The 22,586-nt window shown below is 39.6% G+C and overlaps 1 protein-coding gene across 3 annotated transcripts in view; it reads right to left on the reverse strand.

Annotated features, from left to right (window-relative positions):
- Positions 1-386: 386 nt before the first annotated feature.
- The window catches only part of UAP1 (UDP-N-acetylglucosamine pyrophosphorylase 1), a 38,344-nt gene continuing 16,144 nt past the window's right edge, over positions 387-22,586 (reverse strand). Inside the window, exons 3-11 of one of the 3 annotated variants that reach the window (XM_038586254.1) lie at positions 20,488-20,692; positions 18,041-18,216; positions 16,480-16,652; positions 10,170-10,363; positions 8,960-9,100; positions 7,762-7,950; positions 6,622-6,672; positions 2,504-2,570; positions 387-970 (exon numbers count right to left, since the gene is read on the reverse strand). In XM_038586254.1, coding sequence (XP_038442182.1) covers positions 878-970; positions 2,504-2,570; positions 6,622-6,672; positions 7,762-7,950; positions 8,960-9,100; positions 10,170-10,363; positions 16,480-16,652; positions 18,041-18,216; positions 20,488-20,692 — 1,289 coding nt within the window. In that variant the 3' untranslated portion in view covers positions 387-877. The remainder of the gene's footprint in view (positions 971-2,503; positions 2,571-6,621; positions 6,673-7,761; positions 7,951-8,959; positions 9,101-10,169; positions 10,364-16,479; positions 16,653-18,040; positions 18,217-20,487; positions 20,693-22,586) is intronic. The other 2 variants (XM_038586252.1, XM_038586253.1) reach the window with 2 other exon arrangements.

Consider the following 22,586-nt stretch of genomic DNA (forward strand, 5'->3'; position numbering starts at 1 on the left):
GCCACCAAATATTTGGGTAAAAGAGAAGAAACCAATGATATGAAACAAGGTTTCTCCACCTTGACAATACTGACATTGTGAGCCACATAATTCTTTGTGGTAGGAGGCTGCCCTGTGCACCGCAGGATGCTACAACAGCCCTGAACCACCATCCCACCACCTTGGCTGTGACGCTGCCAAATGCCCTCTGTAGGGGGCCTAACAACTCCGGTTCTGAGCCTTTGTGATAAAGTGACAGATGATAACATCCAAAGATAAGGATTTGTTCAAAACCTGTGGTGTGGCCATCTCCCCGAAGTGCAATTCTCCTTTCTTACATCTTCTCAAAGTTTCTCCCAAGTTTCGTATTTCCTAGTGAAATAATTTCCTCAAGGTACAAATGACACTTCAGAGACAAGAAGAAAAGTTTATTTTACTGTCCAATTATTTTCTTAAAAAAATTTAATTTCTGATAAAATAAAACAAACTTTTAGTACCATAGAAACCTTTTGACACATACAAGAACATATTATTACTATGTACAACTTTGAAAACAAACATTTCCAGCTCCAAGTACAGTGATGTTAAACACCCTGACTATACCCAAGCTGTGGGAAATTTCCTGGATGGCCAATGTTTTCCTTGGCTTGGGAAAAAAAAACAAACATACAATTAAAAAATATAAATAAGAACTTCAATGAGTTTGAGAATCATAAAAATGCTTTCTGAAGCTCAGTCATCTGGATCTTGGGGAATAGGGAGTAGTTGTAAGAGTTCAACAAGCAAGGTGAAACCCTGTGCATATTCAAATGTGAGTATTCCAGGAGAGGTCCTGAGGTTCACAGTTGGTCTATCAAAAATAAAAGCCATTCTTACTGTGGTGAACTTGATTTCTGGTTCATATACCATTCTTCACCAGCTCATGGACTCCATTCTCATCAATGATTAAAGGTGCATGGAATTCTTTATCTGCCACATAACTTTCTATTCCCTGAAAGAAGGGTTGAAATGAAACATAGTTAGAAAATATGTGGGCACTAGTCATATGATGCTGGATTTATTGACTATAATAAAGGATTAAAGCATGGATGCCACCAGAAGGTTGGGTTGAGATGTAGAATTTAAAAGTCAATAAAGAAAAAAAATAAAAAAAATTAAAAATAAATAAATAAAAGTCAATAAAGGGGCAGCCCTGGTGGTGCAGCGGTTTGGCACCGCCTGCAGCCTGGGGTGTGATCCTGGAGACCTGGGATCGAGTACCACGTCGGGCTCCCTGCATGGAGCCTGCTTCTCCCTCTCCCTCTGCCTGTGTCTCTGCCTCTCTTCCTGTGTCTATGAATAAACAAATAAAATCTTAAAAAAATAAAATAAACAATAAAAAAAATAAAAGTCAATAAAAACTTATATAGTATACTTTTTAAATGGGGCTTACTGGCCAACTTACAGAAGTATAAGACAAAAAAGAATGGAAAGTTGCTCTGACTATATTATAATTTCTTAAGTTAATAAGATGTTAGTCATTCTTCCTATCACCATCACCCAATAGAGTTAACTTTCTAAGCAATGCAGCTGCCTCTGATGCCAGAATTAAGCAATCTGACAAGGACCTCCAGAAAAATATCACATATGAAAAGAATAGGAACTCCTAAATCTCCCAATCTTAAAAGTGAAAGTACCAAGTGTATAAATAAAATAACCATTTGAGAAGAAAAATTATACATTTTAAAAAGCCAGACAACCTATAAATATAGACAATCTGATGGTGGCCAGAGGGAAGAGGGTCAGGGTATTACAGGTAAAATGGGTGAAGGAGAGAGGCAGGCAGAGGCTTCCAGTTATGGAATGAATAAGTCACAGGGATAAAAGGCATAGCACAAAGAATATAGTCGGTGATAGTGCGATAGCGTCGTGACAGATGGAAGCTACACCCACGGCGAGCATAGGAGAACATGCAGACTTGGTGAAGCACTATGTTGCATACCTGAAATTAATATTGTGTGTCAATTATATTTCAATTAAAAAAAAGAAAGCTAGATGATTTATCTAAAACACAAGGCTGATTTTTTTTTTGAAAAGATCATTGCATTTCAGTGTGTCAATGAAATGGATTAAATATTAAACATTCTGGGCATCCTGGGTGGCTCAGCGGTTTAGCACCACCTTTAGCCCAGGGTGTGATCCCGAAGTCCCGGGATCGAGTCCCACATCAGGCTCGCTGCATGGAGCCTGCTTCTCCCTCTGCCTGTGTCTCTGCCTCTCTGTCTCTCATGAATAAATAAAATCTTTTAAAAATAAATAAACAAAAAATAAACATTCTGTTCATGGCAATTAATCTACTCGTGAGATAGATACGAAGCTGTAGCAGGAATTCTCAAAGAGAAAAATTCAGAATAAATCCAACTTCTTTGCTTATTCCCAGGATGAGCAGGGCAGGGCACTGGGAAATGGGCAACTCTACTTCAATGTGAAACAGTCCCTGGATCTTACTTTTAAAAGAATAGAGAAAAAAGCAAATCAAACTTACTTCTCCAGCATAGGAGATAAGAGGAGATATTTCACACTGGATTGGTACATCATTGGCATCCTTCAAGCTAAGAAAAAAAAAACACAAACATGTTAAAGGTTTTGCTTCTCATGTTATTGCCAGAGTGAAAGAACAGACCATCATTTTCCTCTGAGAAGCTTGCAGATAACCAAATTTTCCCAGTCAGGCAAAGAGAAGAGACTCTACCCTGATGGTCACCAAATTCCCTGAGGATTAAGTTAACATGAATTTGTCATGGTCAGAAGACCTTATTTGGGGCAAGTGCCAATAATTCAAAGCACTTCACCTATATTGATACACTTATCTGCTAATGTATATCTCATTTTTTTTATCATTTCTAAGTTTTAATGTGATAAGGAAGGGGCTATTTATAAACTATGGTTCAGGCCCACTGCTAGGTACTTTGAATCCTTCCTATTTCACTTTAATCCTTGCCACAAGGTTGAGAGCTACGTACTACTAAGGACAAACATTCTCAAGCTGCACTGTCCAAAATACATTGGCCATTATGTGGTTACTTAATTAAAATTTTTTAAATGAACTAAAATTTTCAAATTCAGTTCCTCAGTCATAAAAACCACATTTCAAGTGCTCAGTAGCTGTCAAATCCGACAGCACAGCTACAAAGTATTTCCTTCACTACAGAAAGTCTACTGGACAGTCCTGTCCTAAAGGTCAGTTATTTCCCAGTATACCATTTTCTGTACAACCCAAACCTGCTGGGTTAGCTGAGCTGATTTATCAATATTCCAAAGTGTTTCTCTGCTACTTTCACCAAGGTCTCTTTTCAAAGAGCTAAGGGCAAGTGAAAACAAGGCCAAAGTCACTATTTGCTTCCTCCAGGTCACATCCTAACACATACAGCCACTCAATTGTGAGTTTCTAAAAGTTCCTAATATAAAAACCAATAAACAGTGTTTTAGAGGCACTTGGGTGGCTCAGTCTGGTTAAACATCTGCCTTTGGCTCAGGTCATGAGGCGTCTGGGATCCCAGGCATCTGGGATCAAGCCCCACGTTGGGTTCCCTGCTCAGTGGGAAGCCTGCTTCTCCCTCTCTCCCCTGCCTATGCTCTCTGTCAAATAAGTAAATAAGATCTTAAAAAAAAAAAGTTTTTAAATGTTTTTAATATGCTTAAAGGCATCAGACCTCTAGGATTTTTCACCAGTAGGATACCGAGCACACAAAAACTAGTCTCAGGGCACCGGGATGGCTCAGTCAGTTGAGTGCCCAACTCTTGATTTCGGCTCAGATCATGATCTCAAGGGTCATGAGATCGAGCCCCAAACCCGGCTCCATACCAGCTGAGCATGAGGCCTGCTTAAGATTCTCCCTCTCCCTCTGCGTCCCCTCCTGGTTGCTCTGTCTCTTAAACAAACCTAAACAAACAAAACACTAGTCTCTTACAGCCTCAAACCGTAGCTTTCCTTTGTCTCAACAAATATGTATCTGAAGCTTTAGTGGAGTCAATAAAACATTTGGGCTTCTGAGTTTAGCGATGCCCAAACTTCTCTCAACAGAACCACATAGTATGAATTCAAGGTGCTATTCCATACCCCACTCCAACTTACTTGTCCCACTACTTTCTACTCAGATCAGGCCAACTGCACACACCGTGGATTATTCCGAGTCATTCTCAACTATAGCCAAATAAAAATTTTGACTATCCAAATTATAGCCATTCTCCAAGATTTAGCACAAGCTCCACCCTTCCTTTGATCATTGCATTTCGTAGTAACTGCTCTCATTTGTTTCTATAAAAAAAAAGTTAACAGAAATCTGCTAAGTCACTGCCTCCTAAATCATAATAAATTATCATTTACATCATACATTTAACATATAAACACATACTGCCTGATGATGTTACTTGACCTTTTTGCATTTTGACCTCCCAGTAGGCTGTAAAAAAATGACTTTCTCTTGTGTAAGCTACTCTGGCACCTGGACACTAGCAAGCCTACAAATGTTTGTCAACTGAATGAATAAATGAATTATGGGGGTAAACGGATGACAGACTCATTTGGAGAAAAGATGAATTAAATATGGGGCACACATCTATCCAGATATGTGTCAGATTCTATCAAAAATGCTCAAGGAATCTGGTCCAGACCCTCTGAGGTAGCTTGGACTTATATTAAACCAAATGGAAAAATAAGGACCCATTCCACTGATAAGATGTAGATGGCCCAGTTCCACCAGATCCCCTGAGGGACTTTGTGTGTCAGGATCAGAAGGTGGTTTTGAACCCAAGGAACACATGGCTGACTTAAGTGTAACTTCTCTTCAAGTACCACGAAGATACTACAAGAAACTAAGAAAGTCACTCTTAATAAACAAAGTTGGATGCCCAGAAGGAGGAAAGATAGAAGCTACCATCACCAAATGCAAAATCTCAGGAGATTGGCAACTTAAACCAATAAGACCATGATCCCCTAATTCTTTAGCCAAGCATTTGGTAACTGCCTGTTCCGTTAAGTGTTAAGATGAAAAATAATGTTGCTTGGTCAAAACTTATTATCCTTGTTTCTATTCTTTGAGAATATCTCCCAGTTGTTTTTCCCTCCTCTTCTACAAAGTACTTTCCTGTTATCTCTCATTGTAATTCATCTTTTTCTACTCTCGTGAGGGCATCCTTCAGAGATAAGAATTACAGCAGGAACTATTTCTAACTCCACTATCTCATTTGGGGCCAAACTTTGATTTTAGTTTAATTGCTCTACAGAATGAAGTAAATGGGGGAAACTACTAAATAAGAAAACTCAAACAAGAACAAATGTTTAGAACATTTCGTATCTTAACTGAGATAGGGGGATGTTGATTTCTGTTATATAAATTAAACTATTTCACTTTTGAAGTTAAAAACGTGGCTCAGTGTAAAGGAAATTTTGGATCAAAAATCCATTTCTTTAGAATGCCTGGGTGGCTCAGTGGTTGAGCAACTGCCTTTGGCTCAGGATGTGACCCTGGGATCCTGGGACGGAGTCCCATATCAGGCTTCCTGGGAGGAGCCTGCTTCTCCCTCTGCCTATGTCTCTGCCTCTCTCTGTCTCTCTTATTAATAAATAAAATATTTTTTAAAAATCCATTTTTTTAATTTTAAAAGCACCTTGCTTCCACATATTAAAAATGATGGATGGGACAGAAAGTAACAAAGTGGTCTGTATCCTGGTTCCCACAGCACGACGGCCAACGGTCACCTACGGCTCCTATATGAAACTAGCCAAATCTGTGAGTCCATTTTCTTGTCTACAGACAGGGCCTCACCTGGGAAACACCGACACCCACAGGCACTTGTCTCTACTAGCAAAGGGGAGCGGCACCGGCGGGGGTCAAGGGGATCACACGGACGGAAACTACATCCCTGCTACTCTACTTCTGAGATAACTCCCATTTCCAGGTCCTTGGCTCTACACACATTTCCCAAATTATCTTCAAAACTTAAAATTCAAACTAAACCTAAGAACTTCAAATGTAGCAAGAACATCAAGCCGTCTCTTTAGCTGTAAGGATAATGGCTTTTTCAAACTCTGTCAGGACCCAGATGAGACAAGATACATGCTACTTCCAGCTAAAACTTATCTGCCATTCAGACAAAAAGCTTTTCTTTGGGAGCAGGATAATAACTCACTAAAATTAACACACAAAAGGGAGCTGTCAGGAGGAGAAAACCTTAAGAGAACAGTTTTCTCCAATTAGGAGCCATCAGATATGTCGGAGGCAGCTGGCCTTCATGCTGGGAGCATATATATCCAATTCAGTAAGACACATCTTCAGAACGGGATTGTGATCTAGCTTATGCTGGGATCTGAATTTGTTCTTCCCTACCTATTGCTTGTCCATCTGTCTGTCCCTGCAGGCTCAAACATCCATGGTCAAGTTCTTTAGTAGAGCATGCTCCCCATCTCCAGCATGCACTGAGACTCTGAGTTAGTGTCATCCAGATAGGTACCTGCCACCAAGTAAGCACAGTATACCCCCACCAAAGCTCCGGCCCTCCCACCCCAGACCACCAAGGCAGAGCACTAAACTACAATGCCAGTTAGTATGGAGGCAAGCACAGCCCCGTCACCATGCACTGCAGGCAGGCGGGTATATTTACTTGAGATTGACATCAGCTGTGATGGTCTCTGACTTTCCATTTGTAGCACTGCTATGTAGGAATAAATAAGCATTAATGGGAATGGAAAACAAATCAAACAATAACAATGAAGTGGAATTGCAAAATATACTCGACTGAAAAGCATGTATTTATGGCAAATTATAAACTTGGCAAAGGAAATTCTGAAGGGGTAAAAATGAACTCAATGGTCAACGATGAAGCATGAGGACAATCTGACATGCTACGAGCAGGCTTGTTGACAAGACAGAGCCGCAAAGTGGCTCTGGGCTGAGACAGCTTGCCACACCTCCTTCCTGGAAAACACAGTCACAGACCAATAAGCAGAAAGGCCCAACATTCTAACATTTACCGAGGCATGCCAGCGCTTTTGTGCATGCAGCCAGCCATTTGATCCTTAAGAATATAAAGTATATGGCACAACATCTTTTATGTAAGTATATAAATATCAAATAATTTAGAAGGGGGTAATTCTAGATGCCAGTGAAAACTTCATCATAAAATCTAAGATTTAGCTTAAAAGTGCTTTATCTCGGATTTAAATATCTAGAAGTACCTCCTTTTTTAAGCTTTTAAAAATCCCAAAATATTCCTGAAGTTTCAGTACCAGTGAATGTAAGTGCCATTCACGTCCCTTCCTGGTATCTCCCTTAGTGACCGTGGAAGTGCCATGGTAAGAAGTTTGATGGCCTACGTAGATATCATAGGTAGCATGTGGGTATCGGTCTTTGGCAGGGAGTGGGGAGGCCTCACAGATGGCACTCAGAGCGAGGTCACAGACAAAGGAGCAGCAGCGAGCAGTCCTCTTACTCTACGGTACTGGATGCTCCTGACAGCCTTTAACCACACAGCACACCAAAAGAATTACCTCCTGACCATTCCTTAGCAAGTCATATGCTAACATAGTGGACATGTATACAAAACAAGAGATGAAGAGATTCCTCTTTTAGAGGAAGTAAGGCTATCATCCTCTTTGTAATGGGATTTCACACCAGGAACTGCCCACGTCAATACTATGCTTTTTTAAAAAGATCTAGGAATATGTCAGAGAGAGAGAGGAGAAAGGTCCAAGAAGAAAAGTCCAGGAAGCATTCACACACCACAGAACAGACACTGACTTACCGGGGAATGGCCGGGAGGCGAGAGCCATTTTCATCTATGAAGTGGCCCCCTGCGTTGAGGACCCAACAGTGATGAAGGGACAGCAAAGCATGCCTTGCAGTAGTAGGATTGTCCTTCCCATTCTGACTGTCTGCATTCTTTAGTGGGGAAAACTCATCTTCTCGTAGCACTTCATATACCACAAACTTCCTAGAGTGGAACCATACAGAGACTGTTTTACTATGAAGTGAAACTGCAAACACAGCTCTGGACTCCTCTACACAGTAGCCTCTAGCCCCCAGTGTAGTCTTTTAAGCTCTCTTAACCCAATTTCAAAAGAATGCTGAAAGAAATAATGCTCATCCCTGGACTAAATGAAATTGGAATTTCCTTCTCCAACGCAAAGTGAGAAGTTATTTTCATCCCAAACTATAAAACACTTCATCTTAAGTCAGAAAGGTAAGAAATCTTAAAACAAATTACATTAGAATCTTTTCTGGGGGGACGCTTGGGTGGCTCAGCGGTTGAGCATCTGCCTTCAGCTCAGGGCATAATCCCAGAGTCCCAGGATTGAGTCCCACGTCGGGCTCCCTGCATGAAGCCTATTTCTCCCTCTGCCTGCCTCTGCCTCTCTCTCTCTGTCTCTCATGAATAAATAAATAAAATCTTAAAAAAAAAAAAAAAAAAAGAATATGTTCTGGGGGTAAGAAAAAGGCAAAAAAGGATGATTTGAAAATGCTTATGGGAAGATTAATCTTACACAGCTAATTTGTCTTCTGCATTTTCATACTGGCCAAATTTTGAGACACATACCTCCACATCAAATGTGATCTTTGATTGAGAGCTAATAATCTATAACCATGTTCCCTGAAACACTTACCACAGGTAAGGCATCCTACACACAAACTGGACCAATTCTCCATCTCAACTTTTTTAGTCCTTTAGCCAAAAAAGTGACAGTTTTAACAAAATTGCAGTTTTGCAGGAGGGTCAGCTAATGGACTGACATCAAAAAATACACTCGCAGGCAACTCACACCACAGTTGTGGGTGGTGGTTGTATACTAGAGAAGGATAATGAGTGTGGACAGTCCACTCACAATCAGAATGCTATTCCTGACTATATGCTACGCAGGGTCTCCTAAAAACAGTGTCCCTCCTAACAGAATAGCACATTTCAAGACCTGTATCTAACCTTACTGGTACTATTCAAGACATACTTTGCAAACTGGAAGATGTCAAAGACAAATTTTTCCATCTTTATTCCATTTGGTTTGTCTGGCTTAATTAACTGCCCCTGGGAATCCACATATGGAATCTTCTTTTGAGCCACATGGTGCTGCAACTGAGGTTCATAAATACTAAGCAGGAAAAAAGAAAAAAAAGACATAATCACTTTCCAAAGTTAAAATGCCAGAAATTCTGATAACCACACTCAGAATAAATGCATCAACAACCAATACCAAGATTTTCAAAGTGAAGCGCAACTGTTAAGTTTCAGTTCCTATTTAAATATTAAATGAATAGATTTCCCTATTTGCCTCCTTAAATTTTTTAAAAACCCAATAACTATCTCCATATTAAAGAATACACGCCACACAGCTCACACCAATGTCTCTCCTGTAATTTCCATGTCTTCCAAAAAATGTTCTGCTCCTTGCCCCAACTTTCGCAACTGAGAGCCCTTAAAGTGTAGGAAAGATGAGGATTAATAAGTAACTATGGATGGAAGAATTAATAGCACAGTTACAGACAGCAGAGTGGAATGGGTAATATGCTGGAATTAGAGTCAATATTCTTAAAAAGCTAAGTAACTTTTTAAAAAGTAGATCGTCATCATGAATATCTAAAAGCTATCAAATGAAGCAGCAGATAGGACGTCCTTCATTTAACAGGCTGATGGAATAAAGTAGCTCTTACTTTATCCTTTTATCCTCACACGCTGATTTCTCCTCAGGATCCAAATTCTTTTTTCTTGACCCTCTAATGTTCCTGAATGTGAGTCTGGAAACCAGCTAAAACTGTGCAGGCAGCTTTCCAAAAACAGATGACCCGCATGCACCACCCAAAATCCTGATTCAGTAGACACAGGGCAGGTATCTAACATTTCTTAAAGTTTCCCTGTTGTGGTAAAGAAACAGTGTTTCATTTCTCACTCTTTGCTTCACCAGAACCTAACACAGTTGGAGGGAGAAGAGGAAGAGAAGAAAAGGCAGAAGTGCTTTGGACTGAAGGCGACAAACATGCACCCTATAATGCAGTTTCCAGAAACTACAATGTGAGATAAATTTCCATGTGACAAAGGTGGTCCTCAGGGTGGAAGATGAATTCTGTAGAAGATGGACTTGGGGTGTCTTTCTACCTCTCCAGTGACTCAGTCCCTAATTAATGATAAAAGAACAATTCTAAAAGCCCCCATCTTGCTCATACTTGACAACATCTCTCAGAAATGGTACGGTGAAGAAATGGTTGGCAATGTTCCCCGCGTTGAATAGCAGGCGTCCATCCGAGCTTCGTTTCTGAGCTGTTGCCAGGGAAATCTCACTGTACTCCACCACCTGATAGACTCCATCCACTCGGCAAACCACTCCCACTGGCTCTGTGGGGTTCGTTTTCTCTACCACCTGCCCAAAGAAAGACAGCAGGAGGGGAGGGAATATAACCAAATGCTACATTTGACATTTGCTATTTTCAAAGGCCACATCTGCAGTTTTGCTTATACTGTCTTTAAGGCAAGGCAATCTTTATTTTTTTAAGATTTTATTTATTTATTCATGAGAGAGAGAGAGAGAGGCAGAGACATAGGCAGAGGGAGAAGCAGGCTCCATGCAGGGAGCCCGACGAGGGACTCAATCCCAGGACCATGGGATCACACCCTGAGCCGAAGGCAGATGCTCAACCACCGAGCCACCCAGGTGTCCCTCAAGGCAATCTTTAAATGTAGACAGCCACCTGTCCATCCGGAAATGAGCAAATTATCTCTCACCTATTATCACCTAGTGAAATCATGGAATAGAAATTCCAACATACACACAGAGCCCAGAGGAAATCACAATGGACTGAGAATAATTAAATGAGGAGTCTACCTCCCCCCAAATATGTTTCATTTTAATTAATCTTTAACTACACTCAACTGTTTTGAGAGTAAATGAAATGACATTTTTGGGGGATTCACAAGACAAAAGAGAGGCATTTTGCCTCTCATTTGTAAATGGTGTTTCTTTCGTTTTCATTCATGAATACAGAATGTTCCTTGTGTTTTGAGGACCTGGCCAGGAGGCTGGGGGCATTAGAGCAGGCAAGTCACTGGATCTGGCTCCGACTTCAATTAGAAAAGCCCATCCAAGCCAAACTGTGGACGGAGCCTCGGTGTCCAACGAAAGATGAATGGATAAAGAAGATGTGGTTTATGTATATAATGGAATATTACTCAGCTATTAGAAATGACAAATACCCACCATTTGCTTCAACGTGGATGGAACTGGAGGATATTATGCTGAGTGAAGTAAGCCAGTCGGAGAAGGACAAACATTATATGTTCTCATTCATTTGGGGAATATAAATAATAGTGAAAGGGAATATAAGGGAAGGGAGGAGAAATGTGTGGGAAATATCAGAAAGGGAGACAGAACGTAAAGACTGCTAACTCTGGGAAACGAACTAGGGGTGGTAGAAGGGGAGGAGGGCGGGGGGTGGGAGTGAATGGGTGACGGGCACTGGGGGTTATTCTGTATGTTAGTAAATTGAACACCAATAAAAAATAAATTAAAAAAAAAAAAGAAAAGCCCATCCAATATTTATGTTTTGTATGCTAGACTTTAAGTAAGAGATTCTATGCTTTTAAAGAAAGTTTGATGAGTATTGGTTGTTATATTGTATGTTGGCAAAGTGAATTTAAATTTTTAAAAAATTAAAAAAAGTTTCAAAAAAGTTTGAAAACCAGTGATTTGAAAATCAGTGGCTCTTGGCTGGTGAGGGAGCTGAAAGAAAGATGTAAATCAAAATCAAAGGGAAAAATGGGGGCACCTGGGTGGCTCAGCAGTTAAGCAGCCAGCTCTTGATTTCAGCTCAGGTCATGATCTCATGGGTCATGAGATCAAGCCCCACATTGGGCTCCGCACTCAGCATGGAGTCTGCTTGAGATTCTCTGCCTCTCCTTCTGTCTCTGCCCCTCCCCCAGCTCATGTGCACATATGCACCCTCTAAAATAAATCTTTAAAAAAGAAATCACAGTATGAAAGATACAGTATGTATTTATTCATGTATCTATTCATGAATTCATGTATTTATTCATGTATGTATCTATTCACAGTAGAAATAAATATACAGTATGTAATTTTTTAAAAAGACCCTCACAAGATACCCCACCATGCTAATCCAACATAGCACTGACCTAAATTAAGTGTTTAGAAGAAAGTTATGAAAGAACTGTATGCAACATGCTAATATAAAGTCAAGATTCAGATGAGATGAATATACAACGGAACAAGCAATAAAAATTATTTAAAGATATTACTTTGTTTGCCCTGTTGAGTGAGCAATTCAGCTTGTTTCAGAGTAGTCTGAAAATCTGTCCCAATTTGAAAAGTCTATCCTAAGCATACATGAAATTACATCAACAAAGCTAATAAAACTTTTCTCCAGCAACCGATTTTTTAAAATAAATATAGCCAGTAGCAGTCTCCTCTAGACAACTGAAGCCACTGTTGACTTCATTTACACAGCAGTTAGAGCTATAGGCACTGAGTCTAGCTCAGTGGGGCAGGGCTGCTGGATAGCAAGCTGCTGTGTAGTTTTACTGTCTGCCACCCTGAAAGGAGCACAGTGTTCCCTAAAAGGAAACTTTCTACCACAGAAGTGAATTAAACGGGGGGGGGGGGGGGGGGGGGGTGGATTTCATACAACAAAATGATTTAAATCAATCACAGGCTTGTTTGCAACTATCAACTCACCACCACTCCTCACTTCACATATTCCACAGTGCAGGGTGTTGAGGGGGTCCTCACTAGACAGGGAATTTGAAGTAGATTCCTCTCATTCCCATTTAACCACACACACACACACACTCAGTCACGGACACACGTGTACACACATGCATGCGCGCACATACGGTTTATTTCCCACTCACCTCCAGACGCCCCTACTCCTGACCAAAGAAACAAAATTAGGCATATTCACACTTTCCACTGCCCAAGTGTTAATCTGCCAGTGAAAGATTTACTTCTTTTTCTTTTCTTTGGGGGTGGGGAGCAGAGGGAGAGAGAGAGAATCCCAAGGAGGCTCCATACCCAGCACAAAGCCCAAGGGGGGGGCTCACTCTCACAATCCTGAGATTATGACTTGAGCCAAAATCAAGAGTCAGATGCTTAGCCGACTGAGCCACCCAAGCTCCCCTGAAAGATTTGCTTCTATGACAACTATGACCCTCCAAATAGTATAAAAGTCTAGATTACAAAGAAAGCATTTGTAAACAGCATAAGCTAGAAGTCAAGTTTTTATTATACAGAGAGTTATATAAAATTAAGAAGTTTGCTTGATTTTCTCCAAGTTAAAGCCTGAAAAGCTGAGTTCAAAGTAACACTTTAATGTCAAAGTTACTATAATTGCTTTACGAAATGACCTTTAAATAACAATAGTTCCTATGCTTTTAGCTTTGGACTTCTGCAAACCACTGCACTTGCTGTCTTTCCTCAAGGCTCTCGCTCCATAAAAAATACTTAATTCCTTAATTCACAAAGACCAGAGCCTTTTAAAGAAGACAAATTATTATTCTACTACCACACTGTGAATAACTCCCTAATTTACATGTTCTTAAAAATATATTTTGATTTTTTGATTTTTCAATTAAAATTAAAAAGGGTGGGAGGCCAGATTACATAAACGGTTTCTAACATTTCTAAAACTTTTTAACATATACCAGTCTTGTCATATTTTGGTTCCATCTGACTATGTATTCGCTCACTGAGCGACTTCTATATTATATGCCAGACACAGAGCTGAGCAGGAAGCTTGGGGCTCCTGGAGAACCCACAGGTACTGGAGAAGAGTGACTGGTTACACCTCTATCTCTGTGTGACTGGTAAACTCACAAAAGTTAGCACATTAATTTAAAGCTTTTTAAGCTGTCAGCAAAAACATAATCAATCTAAAGAGTTTGGTTTTATAATGTGATAGAATACTAAAGCCAGGAGTTGGCTTTAGTTAATGTGCTTCTGTTAATGTGATAAAGGACCTTGAGCCTGGAATGGAACTCACTTAGACCTAGAACTTAGGGTGCTCATTTCTGAGACTGAAGGGGTGACCAGATGATTGCCAGGGTTCCTTCTAGGTTCATCACTCTGATCATATAGAATTTAAGTGGATTTGAAGCTCAGAGCAGTAACATTTAATATTCTTTTTTCAAACAAAGAGTGACACCAAGCGGAGCAAAGTCAGAAATACAGTCTGGTGTGTTTTTTTTTTTTTTTTTTTTTTAAAGCATGGTAGCTATTTACAATGCTCTGTTACTATTTAATACCTATTTACAATACAGTACAGATACTGATAGACTATTAGAATAGAACGAGGTCTTAAATAACCAAACCAACTTTTATGTTCTCAGAATCCAGAAGAATCTTATTAGGTCTACCAGCTTAACCTCACAAAACATGCACTGACAAATTTAAAACTTCAGCTTCTAAGAGTTAGCAGATTTACAGATTAATTTTAAGAGAAATGACATCTTTGTAATAGAAAATCTCCAACCAAGGCTATGGTATTTTATAGCAGTTCTTCTTTTTAAATCCAAATATTTCAAATTTATATCTAGTCGAATTTGTTTTTGTCAGAAGCCTGTATTATAAGGTTTTTGCTCTTGGCAGAAAGGTCTTCCCTTCATGTCAATAAGGTAAAATTATTCTCAATTTTCTTTTAACATCTTTATGGGTTTTTTATATTTAATTTTGTAATCCATTTGAAATTGATTTTGGTATGAGCTTTGAAGGAGAGATTTTACTTTATTTTGAGCCAGTTATCTCTTTCTTTCCCCCATCAATCTTAAATGCCATGTTTTTATATAGTACACGCTTATATATACATGGACTTATTTCTGACTGATTTATTCTGTTCCATTAATCTGTCATTCTATTCTGGTTTCTGTACAACGCTCCTAATTTTTTTATTTACAACCCAGTTTAGTACCTGGTAGACTGTCTCCGTCTTCCTTCCTTATCATCTCTTCTCGGCATTTTCCTGGCCACCTTTACATGTTTTTTCTAAACTTTACAATCATTTTGCTAAGTGTCCCCAAAACAGTCTCACTGGGGCTTTGACCAAAATTGTGTTATCATTAATCTGGTAAGAATTGATAGTTTTACAGATTTCCAGAAAAGTAATATTCATATTAATATGTTTAAATCTTCCAAGGTGTTTTCACTTTTATTCCTAGATACACTATATGTTTTGTTAGCTACCATAAAGGCAAGTCTCCCACATCATCATCTATGCAACTAAAAAAGAGGGAGGGAAAAGAATTAGACCAAGGACAGTCTTGTTATAAGGCATTACAGACCTCCTTCTATCTTCCTATCTTCCTATCAGTATGTTTGTGATCAGTTATCAATCTCCTTCACTGCCTTTATCTGCACATTTCCATCTTTTTTTTTTAAGATTTTTTAAAAATTTATTTATTCATGATAGACACAGAAAGAGAAAGAGCAGAGACACAGGCAGAGGGAGATGCAGGCTCCATGCCAGGAGCCCAATGCAGGACTCAATCCCTGGACTCCAGGATCGCGCCCTGGGCCAAAGGCAGGCGCTAAACTGCTGAGCCACCCAGGGATCCCCACATTTCCATTTTAATCATAAGACTATCATGAGGGCACCTGGTGGCTCAATGGTTAAGCATCGGCCTTCGGCTCAGGTCGCGATCCTGGGGTCTTGGGATCAACTCCCACATCAAGCTCCCCACAGGGAGCCTGCTTCTCCCTCTGCCTGTGTCTCTGCCTCTCTCTGTGTGTCCCTCACGAATAAATAAAATCTTTTAAAATAATAATAAGACTACCATGAGGTGGCTTGTCAAACACCTCACTAAAGTCTCAATCTGCTGTTCCCTACATATTTCCTTTACCTCCTACTCCAGTAACTGTGTCCTAGGTGGGTTAATCTGATCAAATACAACTTGATATTAAAGAATCCATCCCTGGCCTAGTGATAATCATTCACTTTCCAAGGTACTTAAAAATCACCCCCACTTTTTTTTTTTTAAGATTTTACTTATTTGGGGCACCTGGGTGGCTCAGTTGGTTAAGCATCTGCCTTTGGCTCAGGTCATGGTCCTGGAGTCCTGAGACTGAGCGCTTCATCAGGCACTCCACAAGGAGCCTTTTTCTCCCTCTCCTTCCTGCTTGTGTTCGCTCTGGCTTCCCACTAAGCACAGAGGCTGACACGGGGCTTGATCTCACAACCCTGAGATTATGACCTGAGCTAAAACCAAGAATAGGACACTCAGCTGTGGGAGCCACCCAGGTGCCCCATCCATATATATTTTTAAACTCTTACTTGTGATGGACAAGTATACAACATTATTTCTAGAATCAAGCTGCCAATTTAACAGTAAGTAGGGGGCGGTTTAGTTACTTTAGAAAGATAAATGGTTCTAAAATATTCAAATCACCCTAATAATTCTAGTTCGAGTCCTGGAATTTATACACTGACAGAGCAAATCCAGTGATGGCCTCACTACAGTTAAGAAAGGCATTACCTTTGCACCGCAGTCTGCTCCTTTCTGAATGCAAAATCCAATGAACCGTGGGTCTGCCACTTTTACTAGAATGTTGTCAACACAATAGACATGAATGCTCCAAATGCCTCTCTGCTCCATGTCCTCCACAATATTCTGGGCTGCAAGAGCCCTATAAAGACCACCATTCCCATCTGGGAAATAAAATAGCCCATTAGTAGTACACCAAAACCCACTGTAACCCAAAACTGGTTTACCAGGATTAATGTTACCAAAGTGGGGTGAAGATCTCCGAAAAGCAGTTTTACATCACAGTGCCAAGAGAAGTAAATACCCATAAGGAAGAATTCAGGTTTCAAAAATTATACTACATGACTTTGAAAGTAACTCAGTGTTAAGTATCGAGAGAATAACATTATTAATGTAGGACCAGGCAACCCAAAGACCGTATTTTTCTTTTTAACTCAGCCTTTTTAACAATTTCACCTGCAATACATTATGAAATATAAAGTTCTTTTTCAAGCAATGATTATTTCATAACATTTCAAGTTTTATTAATATTTGTATGGTTCAAGCTAGCTGTGTGTTTATAGTCCCAACACTGACAATCTCACCCATTTCAGAAATAAAAATACATGAGCATTTTATACCAAATAATATGTTAGGAAACCAGATTAATATGAAGGTCAGATTTAAAATAAATACAGGTAAAAGCCTCTTCTTGTCCCATCTATTTTTAGTGTGATTTAATGTACTTCATCCATCAACACCCTCAGGCACAGCTTAAAAAATTGTAAACTCCACAAAAACAAAGCAAAAAACAGTAAAGTCTTCCATTTATGAAAAAGAAATAGAAAAAGAAAAAAAAGACTTTAGATGAAATAAAAGCCTGTATCTTGAGTCTACCACTGTTAACACTATTATTTATCTCCTGTCAGCCTTTCCTCCAAACATTCACATAGATACGAATCTGTCAGCACAGTTATTTTTATAGAGTTCAGATCGAACTCAGGGTCACTGCATGTAGCTACACAGGCAGTGCACTGCCCAATGTCAGGGGTGCTTTTAACACACTGCAGTGTGCACACACCACCTGCAACCGTACAGGGCCATGGCCCTCACCATACCAGGCAAACAGCTTCGCGCCTCCCATTCTCTCACTTAGCCTGACACTACTTCTCTTTGACATTTAATATCTCTCATCGTTTTATTACAGTTTGAGAATACTACAGATAAACCATAATTTAGTTTCTTGTTTATTAAATAGCAAATGGTTTCCAATCTTTACTACAGGAAGTAATGTAGCCATAAACAGGCTGATATAAAACACTGGGTAAAGAGAACGGATACTCCGCATGCTACTCAAGCTGTTCTCAAGGGCAGACATCCACAAAAAAAGTATAAAAGTGTATCCATTTCACCCATGGGCATTTTATTTAAGTCATTGCCAAATTGCAATAAAACTTTCAATTATAATTTTTTAATATCTACATCACCATATTAGAAAGAAAACCAAAAGCGTAATGATTTATGTTACTACCATTTCTAGTCAGTCACCCTTTAAATAAGCATGGTTACAAACCTGGAGCCATAGAAACTTTGTTCTTCTCTTCCAAAATAATTTTCCCATCAAAACTCATGGCGGGCAGCATTCCCTGCTGAAAAAAGATTACATTCTCTTTTTGTAAACCAAAGTACTTGTGCTTTGTGAAGAATTCCTTTGTAGACTCCATTGTTCTGCCACTGGTCATTATGTACCTTGCAAGAGAAAAGTACATCTTCTAAGCAATAGTGCTCCATAAATTAGGGCAAAATCCAATCTTGTCTATTTTCTAGGTGAAAAACAATCATTGAACGCACTGCCTCTTTGTTCTGACTTCCTTCATCCTCTTCCTGGCTACCCAAGTGCCCCTTTTCCAGTAACTTCATCAATCCTACATATGAAATACATCTATGTAACAATATAAACATACCTGCTGCAACAGAGAGCCTATAAACTGGCTTAAACAAACATTTCAGAACTCTGTGAAAAGTGTATTCTAAATTTAAAACTCCCATTCTAAATAGCTAGGGAGAAAAGGTAAACGTAATCTATTCTAATGAACTCTCATAGCTCTTTTTACTAAGGTTTTGAAATGTAATCTGGGCTCTGCTCACCTTCCATTTAAAGTCTTAAAAGTATAAATATACTATCTGTTCTCACAAAAATCCAAACCATATCAGTATGGCAAAGGAGTCAAAAACTCTATCTAAATCCATAATTAGTAACTGTAGTAGCTTTTGCCCCTACTAGAATGTAAGCCACATATAAGTAGGGATTTTTGTCTGTTTTGGTTGCTGATACATCCCCAGCACCTAGAAGTAGCTATTCAATATATGTTGAATGAATAAAGAAAGAAAATAGTATAATTTCCCAACATACTAAGTATCTATTTAATAAGTTATCCTGGGTATTTTGAACTCTGAGTATAAAGAGGTGTCTAAACAGCTCTGCAAAAGAAAAGCACAGAGATTCTGACTTGTGAAGAAAAAGTGAGAAGAAAATTCAACACCATAGTGGGAGCCAGGGCTGTAAGGAGAATATTGGCTCCTTAGAACACAGATGTCCCTTAAACATCCCCAAAGGAATCAAGATGAAAAAATTAGTTTATTGCCGGCCAATACTCATGTTGAGAAGAGCTAGCAAAGCTGGGAAATTTACAAAAAGCCTATTTTTAAAGGCATCAGAGAGCTATAGAAAGAACATGGGTTGGAACTAAGATTCAAGACAGTGGGAATCTTTCAAAGAGGAGCTAAAGATATGCAGCTGCCTTTTCCTGGGGGTATCTGCTCATCTGGGATACAGGCTAGTGGCAAGGACTCTGGGCTTGGACCAGGCAGGACAAAGAAATGAGCAGAGCTTCCGTTGGTCACAGAGGGCTAAAATACAAGCTTAGGGACTTGAGGGATCTCAAACTCACAGCTGGTTTCTCCCTCCAAACATAATTTCCAAAGCTGCTCTGGGAAAAAAGATTTAAGAACTAAATCAAAAACTTTTTAAAAACAAAGCAGAACTTCCCATAATCTCTTGGTGCTCAGGACACCAACATTTGCCGAGCTAGGCCCTGAGAACACAGCATGCTAGCAGAGCCGGGAGATTCTCAGCAGAGATCAGCAGGACTTTCAGCTGGTGTATGAGGGAAGGGTGGGGTATAGGGAGAGCTAGATAACCTGGCTGGCACTTCAGGACAGGAGTTTCCAGACTCTGAGAACTCCCCGAGTGCCCAGAGCAGTGACTATAAATAGCTTCTTTCACGGAGTCATGAAATTTCAGATGCCAAAGATAAAAAAGAGACCTTAGATGTTGGTGGAGTGGGGTGGGGTGGGGAGGTAGGAGGGAGAAAGCCAGAGGAAGAAAGGGAAGAGGGAGAGAGAAAGAGGGAGACTGGGAATCAGAACAGCAATGGACTGCTCAACGGTGATGCTAGAAACAACAGAATGACACCTTCCAATTTCAGAGGGAAACTGATTTTCAATCAGAAATTCATACATAGAGACGCCTGGGTGACTCAGAGGTTGAGCGTCTGCCTTCGGCCCAGGGCGTGATCCTGGAGACCTGAGATCAAGTCCCACACCGGGTTCCCTGCAGGGAGCCTGCTTCTCTCTCTTCCTATGTCTCTGCCTCTCTCTCTGTGTCTCTCATGAATAAATAGTCTTTAAAAAAAAAAAAGAAAAGAAAAGAAATTCATACATAGACAAACTAACACTCAGTATAAAGTTTCTATGCTGAGAGAACCCAATGAATCCCTAAAAGTACTGAGGTAGGGGTGCAGAAGTCTGAAGTGAATATATATTGTATATTAAGACCATCAAGTGATTATTTATCTAGCTGTAATACAGATTACTTTTAACATATATAGTAAATTACACCTCCTGGGAAAATTATTAGTAACAGGAAATATGTCTGCTTATGAATAAAGTATACATGCATTTTGAATATTATAGACTGATATATGTTTAGATGCTCTCCCACAATGAGGCATATCTTACCATGGAATAACACATTTGTTGCCGTGATATTTTTCAGCTAACTGTTGAAGCTTCAGGATACGCTCCGCCTGAATCTGAAAAAGCGTCTTATGAGATGGCAAACCAACATCATACATCCCCTTGGGATATGCAACACCGAGTCTTGTCCCCTGCCCGCCAGCCAGAAGAAGAACTGCCACTTTGTTCTGAGAAATCTGAAAAAGTCCTAGAAAAGAAAACACTTGTATTACAAAACCTCCATAATTCGACATTTTAGGATTACACACACAAAAACTAGCAGCAAAGAGTCACCCTATCTGCATAAGGCATAAAGAACAAGAAACCCACATGCAATCATGGATAACTACCTTGTTAATAAAAACATCCTTACTAGTAAAAATGAAATTTATTTAATAACCAAACACCAGTGAGTCATATGCTTTAATGAATAATTTTTTTTTCTGACAATGTTAGAAGGCAAAGGCTGACAGATGTTACAAACATCTTACAAGTGCCTGTCTACTTATTAGATGTGGTGTGTCAAGAGAAAGATAATGGAAGACACTTGGACTTCCAGATAAATGATATGTTACTGAATTACCTGTAAATCCATCAGTGACACACAATTAGTCAACAAGCACAAAAATAGGCTAGACAAGCTACCATCCAGTGAATGAAAAGAGGTGAAACCCTCAGGAAAGCAGTGCAGTACAGTGGTCAAGAAGCCAGGCTCTGAAGTCAGGACACCTGGGTTTGAAGGGTTTGAAGTCAATTCAGCTGAAAAGGCTTCGGGGACCTGCTGCAGAAGGGCAGGGCATGAGGCGGCTTTGTGTGGTGATGGAAATGCTCAGCATCTTGATTGGGGTGGTAGTTGTGAGTGTATAAATATGGCAAAAAGTCATAAAACTAGTGCATTTATTGTATGTAATTATATATCAATAGAATGGATTAAAATGCAGGGGGTTTTTTTGTTTTGCTTTGTTTTTGCCAAAGAGCCATCAATCCCAGCTCACAAGAATGTGAAACTCAGAGTCTTTTGTGGATGATTTATTTCCATTGCCAGGAAGCCTATCAGTCTTCATCAGTTGAATACTCAGCAATAAGTAATAACCAAACATAATGCTTGAAACAAAATACTATTCTCTGAATCAAAATAATTCAGGATGGATTTAAGATCCAAATGCAAACAAATGAAACTAAATGTTATTAAAAACAGAGGCTCTCAGTTTGGAAGTTTTGTAAAAAAAAATTTTTGCCATAGACCATTTCTAAGAGCCACCTCCTCATGCAAAGCTGGACCAGCTCAGCATCACAAGGCAGAGTGCCTTGCGGGGAGAGGCAACATGGGAACTGGGTCCTTGGAAAGCTAGAAAGCTGGAAAATGCCAGATGAGATCAAGCAACAGTTGACAGGATTTGTTCTTGTTTTTTTTGAAATTCTCAGGCATGCTATGAACAATGCTTGCCACTGTCCAGAACTGTACGCTAGCCCTGAGGGGGGACTGGTGGCCAGTATCCATTGTTATTATTTGTTATATCCTTAGGTAATGAGGGTTTGCTTAATTTACCAACTTTGTGCTTTATGTTTTTGATGTGTTAGACTTTCCTAAAGTTAATGTGCTAGTACATTGAGCACTTAAAGAAATACTCTAAAGGCATGATAAAATCAGAATCTCTCTAGTCCTAATTCTACAATCTATCCTCAGGAGTCAGTAAGCACAGCCCAAGGACATGATCCAGCAACTATCCAGCTACCAAAAAATTTAAAAGCACATGAGGTATTTCCATAATTTTCACCTTTGATACAAGGCTAAGCTTTGCTCCCTGAGACCTAATTTTTCTCTTTCTTCCTGCCTAGAACCAGAACTTTGTTATTTTCTCCGCAGCATTTCACTGTGCCTTATCAGAGTGTGAAAACAGACCCCAAATTTGTAACTATAATCAAAGAGGAAGGTATAATTTCCCCCATTTTAGAGGTAATAGGCTCAGAGAAGTTGCAGATCTTACCCTAGGTCACAGCGCTAGTAAATATGAGTCAGGATCAGAAACTCACTGCCATGCACTGTACAGCCTCCTGCAGCCTCTCTTTACACCCAAACACTGAACAGATACATCATAGCA

Source organism: Canis lupus, chromosome 38 (genome assembly GCF_011100685.1).
Source record: "Canis lupus familiaris isolate Mischka breed German Shepherd chromosome 38, alternate assembly UU_Cfam_GSD_1.0, whole genome shotgun sequence".
Taxonomy (NCBI): domain Eukaryota; kingdom Metazoa; phylum Chordata; class Mammalia; order Carnivora; family Canidae; genus Canis; species Canis lupus.